The following is a 14,498-nucleotide window of genomic DNA, read 5'->3' on the forward strand; positions in this document are numbered from 1 at the left end:
AAGATTGCAATGTGGAAAAGAGAGGGACTCATAACTCATTGTTTAATTATTGTAGAGTTTTAAATGTATTTGTCTCACATTGGATTGAATAGGAGACTGTTTTCCAACATATGAGTTGCAACTGTGACAATCAATAGGAAATGAAACTGAGTGGCAGTAACGATAATATTAACTTGTATATAGGGCTAATTATGTGATAGGCACTGTTTGATGTGCTTTTCATATGTATATTTAACATCTAAATTCCTCTAAATAACAGTTATTGTTCTCATGCTACACTTGATGAGGAAACTGAGATTTGGAGAGTTAAGTAACTTGTCTGATGTCATGGAGGCAGGAAGTGACAGAACCAGGATTCACACTCAAATGATCTGACTTTGAAGCTTTAACTACCAGGATAAACTGGCACAGGGTTGCACATCTGCTGGCATTTCCTCAGTTCACAAACTGTTTTATGACTCACCAGCCCTCAATTACCTTTTTCTCCAAGTCATACAGTTATAAAGGTTGAAAGGAATTGTTTTTCAACTCTTTCTCTAGTTAGGGCAATCCTATGAAATGGCCCATTCAATTAGATGTGGGCAGCAATTCTATCAAAACTGTCCCTTTTAGAATATTTATAAACTGCACATCAAAATAAAAATTTTGACTGTATAGGTTTTTTTCCATACAAGCATTCCTCCTATATACACAGTAAATATTACTTCAGTGACCACATGGGATTCACTTGTTGGGATATACCACAGTTTACTTCAAATGTGTCTGTGTGTGTGCTTATTAATTTATGTAAGATGGCCATGTTCTTGGCAGAAAAATTAGAAAATACAGCTTACAAAAAGAATTCCACTCATTCTTTCATTTAATACACATTACTGTGTGTGCATTTTAGGTCATGCAAGTATTACAAATCATACTTTCAAATGCTATTTAAAAGCATGAGGAGGGGCACCTGGGTGGCTCAGTTGGTTAAGTATCCGACTCTTGATTTCGACTCAGGTCGTGATCTCACATTCATAGGATCGAGCCCCATGTCGGGCTCTGTGCTGATAGCACAGAGCCTGCTTGGGATTCTCTCTCTCTCTCTCTCTCTCTCTCTCTCTCTCCTCTTTCTCTGCCCCCCACCACATGCGTGTACACACACACACATGCTCTCTTTCACTCTCTCTCTCTCTCTCTCTCAAAATAAATAAATAAACATTTTAAAAAGCATGAGGAAAATGCAAAGGAAGAATTTCAGGATACAAAACTATAGAAAGTATGTGAAAAAATAGTAAAAAACAAATCACATATACACACATGAGAAAGAGAGAGAGAGAAATCTAAACAGTAGCTATTATTTCTGGATGTGAGATATTAAGGATGATTTTTATTTTCTTTTGATTGCCTTTCCCCCCTTATTTTTCTATAATGAACATATATTACTTTAATACTCGGAAAAATGTTACTTGAAAAATTAAATATTTCTACCTATTATGCTGAGAGCACATGCATTACCAGACATCTGATTTGAAGCTAAAATGGAATCCATTAAGATAGTAAGGCATAGGGGATATAAGGACACGTTTATTATTTCAATTACTCAATAATAATGCTCCAAATGATTTCACTGCCAAGAGCACTGTTCAGGATGTGTGTGTGTGTGTGTGTGTGTGTGTGTTGTGGGGCACTACATAATTATCTATGCTAATTAGTATATATTTAACAAATGATGGACAATTAACATGGAGCTTTGTTTCCTGCCACTAGATCTACCTCGGAGAAAAAGAAACAGAGAAAGAGAGAGATCCAGGAGACATTTTCAAGGAAAAATTTTTTTTTAATTCCTTTAAATATAATAGAAAATTCAGATACTTTCCTCTGGCCCTTTGTTCAGGCTACCCTTTCAGATGCCTCTTGTTTTTCCCTTTAAATCTTGTAAAAGTTGTGAAAAATTATAAATATACTAACAATACATAAATATTTGAGTGCTCAAAAAAATGTACTATAAACCCCATGCTCCCATCACCCAGCTTCATTAATTATCAACATTTGTGGGGCCTTTCTTTCTAATTGCTTATCTTGCACTAGTAGGAAACAATAATACTTATGAACAGGAAAACTCTGTAGAAAAAATTTTAAAGATTAAGCAAACAAGAGATGGGTTTTTTAAAACCTCACTGCACAGAGCTGCACTAAACTTTGAAGGAGTCCCCAAATAGCTTCTGAGGCCTACTGGTGCAGTCACCACCTTTCCCATCCAATGTGCCCCCTTCTTCTCCAACAGCTAAATAGCTATGCATTATTACACTTGGAAAATGGAAGAACTAAAATAAAGAATGCACTAAGCTCAGAACTGAAACTGTAAGACAGAATTGGGGGAAGTAGGGAACATTCACCCAGGGAAAGTGTGGCCAAGAAGACAGCCTGCGGATGAGCCAGCAGCAGGCTGGGCAGGCCACTCTCATTTACAGAGGTCACCAAGCAGGGCTAGTGGAGCACTACCAAACTGTTGCCTGGTTGTACCTACCCAAACTGTTGTCGCTGCTCGTGGGCCAGGATGCAATTCTATCCCTCAGCTTCTTCTTTTTACAGGAGTTGTCTGACTTCTCAGAAAGACCTACTTCCTCCTTCCTAATTTCTCGAACGAGCTGCATGCGGCACCTTGTAAAATCCTGAAAGGAAATCTTCCCATGTTCATCTGCGCCCAACTGGTTCATGATCTCAGCCACAGACTCTTCCATATTCAGTTGGCGGCAGACCATCAATAAGTCATTTCTACAGGAGGGTTGGACAGAAGAAAACTCGTTAGGAGAGACATTTGAGCTGGAGAACGTGGTCAGTGGGGGTGGGGGAGGGGTGGAAAGAGCATTTCTTGAACATATCCACACACAGGAAACCTATTTCCAACTTCCTCATTGCTTCTAGAAAAGTGGTAAGTGTGCAAAAAGATCTGTTTCATCTGGGTGATTCTAGACAAGAACTCTATTTAATTATTTGGAAGAGTGTGGTGCCTGGGTAGCTCAGTTGTTAAGCATCTGACTTCAGCTCAGGTCATGATCTCACAGTTCATGAGTTCAGTCCCACATCAGGTAAGCACAACCCCTGCTTTGGGTAAAAACACAAGCCCTGCTTCAGGTGAGCCCTGCTTTTCTCTCTCTCTCTCTCTCTCTCTCTCTCTCTCTCTCTCTCTGTCTCTCTCTCTCTCTCTCCCTGCCTCTCTCTCTCTCTCTCTCTCTCTCTGCCCTTCACTCACTTGTGTTCACTTGCTCTCTCTCTCTCCTCAAAAAAACCCAAAAAATTATTTGGAAGAGTGGAGCAACTTAGAATCTTTTGGTTCTCTTTTCCCTCCTGTCTCCAGGCCTCTTCCTCCCGGTCTTTCTTTTGAAATTGATGGAGCACCTGTAGAGTGCAGCCCTGTAATCTCACTACAAGATAAAGTTTCAGAACATAGAAAAGACATTGTTTCTCCCTTTGGCAGAGTTTAAAATCTAGTCCAGTTGTAAAAGAACAACAAAGATTTTAACAAGCTTGTTCTGAACCAATCAGCAAACTTCAGCACTTCTTTCAAAGACTATTTAATCTCAACTTGCATGACTCACTGCTGGCCTACCTCTGGTTTTTCTTAATCTTCTTTGAGTATTTTCCATCTTCTCACCAGCAACTAGCCCTAAGACTTAGAGCAGGAGTCAAAATCCCACACATCTTCCAGGACTAGGACATTATGTAGATGTGAGAAGTGGATGGATCTAAGACAAGAGGGGCTGGTCGAGTCTGGGGCTGGACTAGAGAAGGATACCCAGCCTGTATGTTCTCAAATTTAAAAATAAAAAATAAAACTAATTAAAAAGGAACAATAAGAACAACAACATGATGCTGGCCAAGAGCACTTATCTAGAGGACATCATTTGACCCCTGACACATAAGTCTTGTTCTTTTCTATCTGCATTCCTTGGGGAAACATATTGTTCATATTGCTCCAACTAGAAGTCTCAATGAAGGTCAAAGGATTACAGAATTTAAGAGCTGGAAGAGACATAAGAAACTCGTCCATGGTCACAAACAAAGCTAACTTGTGCTCCTGTCTCAACACACCACCAAAATTCAATTATTTTGAGAACATGGCCAATTTGATGTTTGCTGATATCTGAAACCTAACCATGCAAAGTAAGACCAATTGCTGTCTTCCAGCCACCCTTCACCACTGCCGCTCCTGGTCAGTACTACTACAGTTTCCCCACCTTCCCGACGCTCACGGAATGATAGATAATTTTAATTTCTTCTCCTTCACTCCATCTTACCCTTAATTTCCCCCTCCCTGGTTCCCAGTGTCCAGTTTATTGTCAAATTTCTGTTGCTCCTGTCCTTGGAATGCTTTTTTTTTTTTTTTTTTAATTTTTTTTTTCAACGTTTATTTATTTTTGGGACAGAGAGAGACAGAGCATGAACGGGGGAGGGGCAGAGAGAGAGGGAGACACAGAATCAGAAACAGGCTCCAGGCTCTGAGCCATCAGCCCAGAGCCCGACGCGGGGCTCGAACTCACGGACCGCGAGATCGTGACCTGGCTGAAGTCGGACGCTTAACCGACTGCGCCACCCAGGCGCCCCTCGGAATGCTTTTATATTTACTCTTAATTGGGGTTTTCTGCTATATTACACTAGTTTCTCTAGCCAATCACCCTGCTCCCATATGTCATTCCATCTTCATGTTTTAGAAATATTTTTACACATAGCTACATGTTTTATCTTGTGTGTATGTGTGTGTACATATGTGTATTATGTATATGCCTATGTACATATAATTATATCTATTTGGAGGGTAGATGGATGGGTAGATGAATAAATAAACATACACATAAAAGTAGGAATGGCAGATTAAATTATTAGTCTTAATTTTTCATTCCCCTGGAGTAGTGCTATACATCCATACCTTTGCCTTGATCTCAGGGCTAAGGACACTCATGGTAGGTATGTCTTTCCTTTTCCCTTAACTTTAGGCTTGACATCAAACTTGCTTTGGTTCCCTCGGATGTTAGCATATATATATTTATGCAGTTGGGCTTGTCCCCGGCCACTTTTCCCTTCATTGTGAAAAGACAAACCACAGTAGCCATTAACCCTCCAATTTGGGCCCCACTTCAGCCAACCTGTAGACCCGTAGCCTAAAAAGAGCCACTTCAGCTGACCCCAAGATGTATGATCAAGGATAAGTTCTTGTTTCTGCCAGTGAGATTTTGTGATTCCTCCCCAGCAATAACTAACACTGGAACAGTGTTTTGTTTTGTTTTAGTGCATTCATATGCTTATCTTTTTTTCCCTTCCCTGAATACAACCTAATACTCAGCTGGATTCATCCAAGACTTCAGGATGTCAGGATCGCTAAAGCAGTAATCCAAATAGAAGGCAAGGGTCAATGTTCTAATATAAAAATTTTATATTCTAATATAGAAATTTCTTTTTTATATTTTCAGATAATAGCCTTAACAGTTAGGCTTGGTAGGAAATAAAGAGGTTTTCTAAATTCCAGAAGTTCACGTAAAAAGATGTCACTAACATTTTTCTGAATGGTAGGAAAATGGTGTCTTCACTCTTATGTTTGCCTATCTGTATTTTGTAACTTTCTATAACATACTCCACCACTTTCATAAATTCCTATGTCATTTTTCAGGTTTTAAAAATGAGAATAATAGGGGCACCTGGGTGGCTCAGTCGGTTAAGAGTCCAACTTCAGCTCAGGTCACCATCCCACGGTTCGTGGGTTAGAGCCCTGTGTTGGGCTCTGTGCTGACAGCTCAGGGCCTGGAGTCTGCTTCAGATTCTGTGTCTCCCTGTCTCTCGGCCCCTCCCCCACTCACACTCTGTCTCTCTCTCTCTCTCTCTCAAAAATAAATAAACATTAAAAAAACCTGAGAATAATAAAAGCACCTATCTCAGAGCAGTTTTCTGAGAATAAATGACATAATGCATGTAAAGCACTTAACAGTTCCTGGCATATATTAAGTACTCAATAAATAGTATCCATTAATGATTACGTTATAACTATTGATTGTACATCTTTCACAATGCCCCAGTTTCATGATTAAGTCTTTAGTAATTAAGCACAAACTGCTCAGGGGAAAACAAGTGCTTATTGAACTGAACCGACAACCTCACTAAGTGGAGACATCTGTCTGCAGAGGATGCCTTTCCTCTGCCTGTGGCACACTTATGGGTGCACCCTGGTGAGAAACCCAACTCTGTCCAGACTTGTGAAGCTCCAGTCTACAAAAGGTGGCTTAAATAAAGAATTTGTGTTCTAGAAAAGCCACCACTGAAGAGAGTGCGTAATGATACACTTTTATTTTAAAACTGGGCCGCTGAGAGGCTCATCTAAAAGATCAAAAACAAAATACATTGCCCTCAACTAAATATGGTCAAATTGTAATCTTTAAATAGAAATACGAGTTTCTTTCTTTTTTTTAATTTTTAAAAATGTTTTTATTTATTTTTGAGACAGAGAGAAGACAGAGCGGGAGTAGGGGAGGGGCAGAGAGAGAGGGAGACACAGAATCTGAAGCAGGCTCCAGGCTCTGAGCTGTCAGCACAGAGCCCGATGTGGGGCTCGAACTCACAGACTGCAAGATCATGCCCTGAGCCGAAGTCGGAGGCTCAACCGACTGAGCCACCCAGGTGCCCCAGAAGTATGAGTTTCTAAAAACTAAATGAAAGCTAAATTCTTTCAGCTAGTTCTTCAGAACTAGCAATAACAGCCAACATGCCTGCAGAGGCAGTGCTATTATCCCCATTTCACAGGTAAGGATGTGAAGGCTGAAAGAGGCACAGCACTATTATGTGGCAGAGCCAAGAACCTAAATCTGGAATCAGTCTGATTCCAACGCTCTTACCCTTTCCCTTCTATCATCCACCATCTTGAATGTCAGCGATACCTAAATTTTGGCAGGTGAACACAAGTGAGGACAGCTTGATTCAATATCATTAATTAATAATACTTTTATATTAAACCAGAAAGACTATATATACCTATACATTATTACCTACTATGTTAAATATGGATGGAATAATAAATTACTTTTTGTTATCAACATGATGAGAAAACTAAGTTACACGAGAAGAAAAAAAATTCCCAAAGCTCTCCTTTACATACCAGGAGCTAAGCCTACAGAACTTGGATCACAGAGTTTTACCATGAGCCATTGTGCTAGGTTGTTAAAATGGCTCTCGGTGAATTATACTCTCCTATGACTGTGCGCCTCTACAATGTGCCTTCACTATCCCTCCCTTCAACAGGCAGAGGCGATTTCCCTGCTCTTGAATCTGTGTTGGCTTTGTGACTTACTTGGACCAATGGCATGTGCCAGAAAGAATATTTCAGGATTGCTGAATACAGGCCTTAGGAAGCCTTGTAGCTTCCACTTTCACCACAAGTCCGTCCAATCCAGGCAATCCTGTAGCTCACTCAGGCCCACAGGTGAGCTCTTCTTCTGACAGCAGTTAGCCCCTGCACCATTCACTCAGGGCCTATACACAGTTGCATGACAACTCTTGGATGCAATTTTGGAAACTTGCATTTCTCTCTCTCTCTTGTTACTATTTTCACACGCTCGAGTCTAACCTTCCCAATGTGACCACAAGGTCCTGGACGCCAGTGTGGGCCATGCATCAATCTCCCTTAAGATCTGTGCCGCACCTAGGACATTGCCTTATACATGGCAGAGCTCCATGACATTTGTTTTGATGGACTGATTTATAAAATTCTCAGAAGTTAAAAATGATCACTCTGGGGCGCCTGGGTGGCGCAGTCGGTTAAGCGTCCGACTTCAGCCAGGTCACGATCTCGCGGTCCGTGAGTTCGAGCCCCGCGTCAGGCTCTGGGCTGATGGCTCAGAGCCTGGAGCCTGTTTCCGATTCTGTGTCTCCCTCTCTCTCTGCCCCTCCCCTGTTCATGCTCTGTCTCTCTCTGTCCCAAAAATAAATAAACGTTGAAAAAAAAATTAAAAAAAAAAAAAGATCACTCTTTGGAAGGGAGTTCCCAATTTATTTGATATTTCCCCACATATACCTCTCCTGGTATTTTCTCACATAAGGCAGCACACGGATGCTCAGTAAGTATGAATGACCAATGGGCACCATAAAAACAACAGCCCTGTAGCCTTAGTGACAGAGCAGCATGACAGTTTCTTTGCTCTAGGCCAGGAACATCTCTCAGAGGAAGAGATACTAAACAGCAGTTGTCCCAGGCCAAGATCATTTAGTGAAGTACTATTTCAGTAGCAGCAACATCTCACAGAAGACACTTGCATTCAATCCAAAACTCAACCAAAATTTTGTACATTATTTCAGAAAATACATTCATTCATTATAGAAAATGTAGACAAGCAAAAAGAAGGAAATACGAATTACATGCAGTCACTCTACCCAGCAATAACCACAGTGAACATTTTGGTTAATTTCACAAAATTTTGGTGAACATTTCTACCTCTAAAGTTCTTCTAAATAAATAAATGTCCTCTAAATCCGTTTTTTACTTTCATCATTTCTACAAAGTTTTTCATATTTATTCATATTCATGTATGCATATCTTATCTTCAGAAGATGTTACCATGAGCAAGAAAGGATTCCAGTTTATAAAAGAGGAACTGGCAAGTCAGATAATATTTAGTTCTGTAGAGAACACCAGTCACCAGGCAGCAAAATTAAAATATGACTGAAGACCGATGACTCTAGCTCAAAACTGCATGTTTTTGCAATGTACAGCTATTACTTTATATATAAAAGCCTTTTTGTCTCTTGGCTATTCTTCTTCCTTTAACTTATAAAGAAATTGAGTAGGAAGTGGAAATTCAATGAAGCTATTTATCATTCAGGGAAATTCACAGACTAACATCAGGAATAGCTAATGGAAAAGATGGGCTTACATCTACAGAGGCTCAGAGGCAGAGAAAAACATTATTCTTCCCCACAATGATACTAAATGCCAAACCCAGTTGGAATGAAGGCTGAGCAAAAGCAATCATTACTTTGAGTAAGAGGTAGATGCCTCTACTCATAATTCTCAGAAGACACCTTTGTAGGTAGGCCAGAAGGAGTTGCTTATGAAAGAACTCAAAAAAAGTCTGAAAGTTCACTTTGCCCCTAACTGTTCAATTGGAGTCACACACAAAAAAATGTAATTTACAAGACTCTAATTTCAGTTCCATAAATATTCAAAGTGTGAAAAATCATAAATAAGACATAAAAAAAATCAGGCTCTGGGCTACTGTGGTAATTTCTGGGGATAGCTGTTGGATGGAATGAATACATCTGTCTTTCATCATTGCTCCCAAGTAAAATAATTAAAGTGATGAACAAAACAAATAGGGAAATAAGGAAACAAACCCATAGTTAAGATAAAAAGAGAAGAGCTTATCAAAGATAAGGGATTTCAACAAATTCCAGCAACATGTAAGAGAGATGGGAGCAGCTAGCCAGGATGATGAATGGTAATACTTAGAGCTGTGTACAGCCGGGTGGCCTTACCTTTCATAGCATGGAACACAGAGATATTGTTCACGTTGATATATCAGGATACAAGGTATAAGTACTTATGGAAAAAATGATCAGGAGAACTAAAAGCACAATTGGGTAGAAAGAAACTACCCTAGGGAGTGGTGTGGGCATGGGGAGGGAGGGAGGGCAGAAGACTTGCATTTTGTCACAAGCTCTTCTGTACCATTTTATTTTGTTTTTTTTTACCACGTGCATGAAGTGCTTTGATAAGTCATGTTTTCAAATTTTAAAAAACCAAATAAGTCATTAATTTAATTTGAGATATGAGAGACAAAAGATTAGTATTTAAATATAAAATGAATTCCTACAATGCAATAAGAAAAAGGTAACAACCCCACTGAAAAATGGGCAGAAAATTAACATAAAAGAAAACCTGAATGGTCAAAAAAGATGTGCAAAGATTCTCAACCTCACTACACACAAGGAAAATGCAAATGAAAGCAAACAATGGGGGCTAGAGTGCCTGAGTGGGTGGCTCAGTTGGTTGAGTGTCATGATCCCATGGTCGTGGGATCAACCCCCGTATTGGGCTCCACACTGAGTATGGAGCTTGCTCGGGATTCTCTCTCTCTCTCTCTCTCTCTCTCTGTGTCCCTCTCCCCTGCTCATTCTCTTAAATAAATAAATAAATAAATAAATACATAAATACATAAATACATAAATAAATAAATAAATACATAAATAAATAAATATTAAAAAATGGGATACCATTTCAACACCAAGGATTGGCAAAAATGATTGTCTGACAATACCAAGTGTTGGCAAGGAAGCAGAAACTTTCATGTGTTGTAGGTGGAAGAAGGATTGGTACCACATCTTTAGAAAGGGTGTATGCAACATTTATAATGGTAGGGTTAAACACACATTTGGTGTTCTCGTGTTAAACACACCAGAAATTTGACTTTTAGTTAGATATGCTAAAGAAACTTATGCATAGATATAAGGAAAGAAACACAACATTTCACAATATGTGAGCATGTCATATCAGAATGTGACAGCAAAGATTTGGAAAGAACTTAATAATAATATTATTGGTCATACTGATAAGAATAGCTAATGTGCATTGGATGATTATTGTGTTTCAAGGCCTGACTAGTGCTTTACATATATTAATTACTGTAATCCTCAAACCTCCTACGAGATTGATACTATTACTAGCTCCATTTAATAACTGAGGAGTTCAAAGAACAGAGGTGTGCAGGAACTAGCCCGGGTGCCTGCCAACAGAGAATGAATATATAAACTGAGGTTTTGTCAGGTAACAGAATACTACAGAATGAAGTTTTTGAAAGAAATATAGGTACCATATATGATCATAAATAAATCTCAAAAACAGTGACGAGTAAAAACCTCAAATTGAAGAATAATATGAATAGTAGGATAGCACTTATTTAAAGTTTAAAAATATGCAAAACAACACTATAAATTATATATGGGTTTACACACAGGCAAGTCATAAAAAAAAAAGCCAGGAAGCATAAATATCAACTGTAAAGTGGGGAGGGAGGGAGGAGAATAGGATTGGGGAAGGGTATAAAGGGGATTTAACATGGATTTGTAATATATTAAAAAATCATAGGCAGATATGGTACAATGTTAACATCTTTTCAATCTGGGTAATGGGTCCATGCATGTTCCTTGTATACTCTGTAATGGTCAGTATTTTAAATATTTCTTAATTTAAAAACTCTAACATATAAAAGCTAATGCAAACAAAACAAATTTGGTCTGAGGCCATGGTTAAAGGGTAAAACAGTTACTATGTCATTCGTATCAGTAAGCACTTACAGGGCATGTTTCTTGGAATTGATCAAATTAAATGATCCAAAATGTCATTTTGGAACTTTTGTTCACTGTTACCGACTACAGAGCATATGATTATGTTCCTGGCACGATTTTCTAAGAGTGAAATTACTTGTTGTTAAATGGTGGTATCTCTCAATACAGTTTTCCAAACATCCGTTGAGAAACATCTACCAATTTATAGCCCCACCAGCAATGTCTGAGCTGCCCATACTTCAGCTAAGTTTCTGGGGAGCATAGTCTCATTCCCCATCTCTAAGGCCTTGCTTTTCTTCTCTGCAAAGGTATCCATACCACAGAACCCCAGAGACACTTTTCTCAGCACTGACTGCTGCCGTCTTGAAACTCCTCCCTTCAGCCTGGGTAACAGCCCTGTCTTCCAGTTCCCTCCCACCTCGATTTGACTGCTCCTTCAGAATTCTGGTTCCATATATGCATATTACCCAAGGTTTTCTCCACTGCTGTCTTGTCTATTTTGACACCTTATAGGCTCTCTGTGGGTGACCTAATCTAAATGTGTGGCCTTATCTATCACTGGGCACACTGACTCCCGAATCTCCACGTCCACTTTAGTAGCAATCTGTTTTCTATTGGGGAGCTACACTTCGGTGCCATGTATTTATCCTGAACTCAAACTCCTGAACAAATTCATCATCTTCTACGCCTCCCCAGGTTTATTTCTCCTGTCTACATAAATTACATCACCCAGTCACCCAAGCCAGAAATCTAGAAGGTGTCTAAGATGTTTCATTCTCATTTATCCTCATGTGCGAGCAGTCACCAAGACGAGAGATTCTGTAGTCTAAAAAAATTTTTTTTTCAATGTTTATTTATTTTTGGGACAGAGAGAGACAGAGCATGAACAGGGGAGGGGCAGAGAGAGAGGGAGACACAGAATCGGAAACAGGCTCCAGGCTCTGAGCCATCAGCCCAGAGCCTGACGCGGGGCTCGAACTCACGGACCGTGAGATCATGACCTGGCTGAAATCGGACGCTTAACCGACTGCGCCACCCAGGCGCCCCGAGATTCTGTAGTCTAAACAGTGCTCACATGCATCCCATCCTGGTCATGCTTGCCACTCAACCATTTTCCGTCTGGTTTACCACAGTAGTACAATGACTGCATCTCCTTCTCTCCAACGGGCGGCCAATGAATTACTCTTCCCTGCTTAAAATCCTTTATTTGCTCCTCCCAAGACTGTTAGCTCCACACCCATGCTTCTCACTTCCTAACCAAGGCCCATCAGAATATGGCCCAGCCTCTCTAGCCCCATCCTTCTGCCCAAGTAGGCAACCTGCATTCTAGCCCCACTGGATTGCTTTTAGTTTCTAGAAGAGGCAGTGTTGTTTTACATGCCCATGCTTTGCATGTTTGTCCCTCTGCTTAGAGCATCCTTTCCTTTTCCTTTCTCCAAACTCCAACCCGTGCTTCATAATCCACTTGAACAGCATCTCCTTCAGAATCTTCCCTAAGTCTCTCAGGTACTGATGGCCCTTATCTTGTGTCACCTGTGCTCACTCTGATCACATACTCTACTCTACAGTAATTATTTATTTTCTCTTTCTTCTACCAGACCAGAGGTTGGCAACTAAGGCCTGCAGCCGAATCCAGACCATTGCCTGTTTTTGTAAATCAAGTTTATTGGAATGTAGTTATACCCATTTGTCTAGATATTGCCTATGGCTACTCTCTCACTACAACAGAATTGAATAGTTACAACAGAGACTATATGGCTCATAAAACCAAAAATATTTACTTTCCAGAAAAAGTTTGTGAACTCCCCTACTAGATTATAAATTTGTAGAGGATAGGGCTCATTCTTTGTTCATCTTCCAATCCCTAACACCTGGAATATAATAAGTGCTAAATAAATAAATAAGTAGATAAATAAAATGTTAAATTTTAAGTAAAAAGAAGCTTCAATCCCATTTCTCCTTTGCTTCTTGTAAATCTCAATTTGCAATCACAAATCAAAACAAAATAAGTTGATATCATTAGATTTAAAAATATCTTCTTGTATATATGCTGGCTCCATATCCCTTAAGCCTTTCTATGCTAGTAGCACTCAACTCTGGCAGCATGCATAATTACCTGGAGTGATTAAAACATATTGATACTCGTGCCCCATGACAAACTAAATCAGGATGGGGCAGGTTTGGGCAGCATCAGTATTTGCTAAAAGGCTTCCTAAGTGATTCAGAGTAGAACTTTGGTTCTATACCAATAGTACTAAGGAATGAGGGCTTTAAGGCAACCTAGAAATCTTAGTAATCGAAATCAACCAAACACACTAGGTTGTGATAATTCATGTATTTGCAGGATGAAGGGAAATAGATATTTTCAAAAGATTATCTATGGAAGTGGAACAAAAAGGATTCTGCTAGAATTTAAGCTCCATGAGGATGGAGAATTTTATCTGTTTTGTTCACTGTTGTATTCCCAATATTGAGAACATTACCTGGGATATAACAGGTTATCATAAATAAATGATGAGTGTATGAATGATTTTTTCATTTTACTTTTGATCAACCAGAAGCCCCTAGTTGGAAATATTCCACTTAATTGAAATTATATATATATTACATATATTTTATACATATATTACATATTTTATATGTATTATATATAATATGTATATGTATATATACAACATATATACATATATGTATATGTATACATACAACATATATACATATATGTATATGTATATACAATATATAATATGTATATGTACATATAATATGTATTACATATAATATTACATATATTGCACACATATAAATTACATATATATATATATATATATATATATATACACACATACACATATGAAGGCAAATTGGCAAATACAGTCTCCAGTTATTCAACAGACAACTTTCTTTTTTTTTTTTTTTTTTTTAATTTTTTTTTTTTTTTTTTTCAACGTTTATTTATTTTGGGGACAGAGAGAGACAGAGCATGAACGGGGGAGGGTCAGAGAGAGAGGGAGACACAGAATCGGAAACAGGCTCCAGGCTCTGAGCCATCAGCCCAGAGCCTGACGCGGGGCTCGAACTCACGGACCGCGAGATCGTGACCTGGCTGAAGTCGGACGCTTAACCGACTGCGCCACCCAGGCGCCCCCAGACAACTTTCTTTAGAGTCACAATCACATTCTATAATTTTTTAAAGT

The 14,498-nt window shown here is 39.1% G+C and overlaps 1 protein-coding gene across 1 annotated transcript in view; it reads right to left on the bottom strand.

The window, feature by feature from the left end:
- MCC (MCC regulator of WNT signaling pathway) overlaps nt 1-14,498 on the bottom strand; it is a 437,412-nt gene that overhangs the window by 344,646 nt on the left and 78,268 nt on the right. Inside the window, exon 2 of the mRNA XM_045446793.1 lies at nt 2,507-2,754. Within this exon, the coding sequence (XP_045302749.1) occupies nt 2,507-2,754 (248 nt within the window). The remainder of the gene's footprint in view (nt 1-2,506; nt 2,755-14,498) is intronic.

Source organism: Leopardus geoffroyi, chromosome A1 (assembly GCF_018350155.1).
Source record: "Leopardus geoffroyi isolate Oge1 chromosome A1, O.geoffroyi_Oge1_pat1.0, whole genome shotgun sequence".
Classification (NCBI taxonomy): Eukaryota; Metazoa; Chordata; class Mammalia; order Carnivora; family Felidae; genus Leopardus; species Leopardus geoffroyi.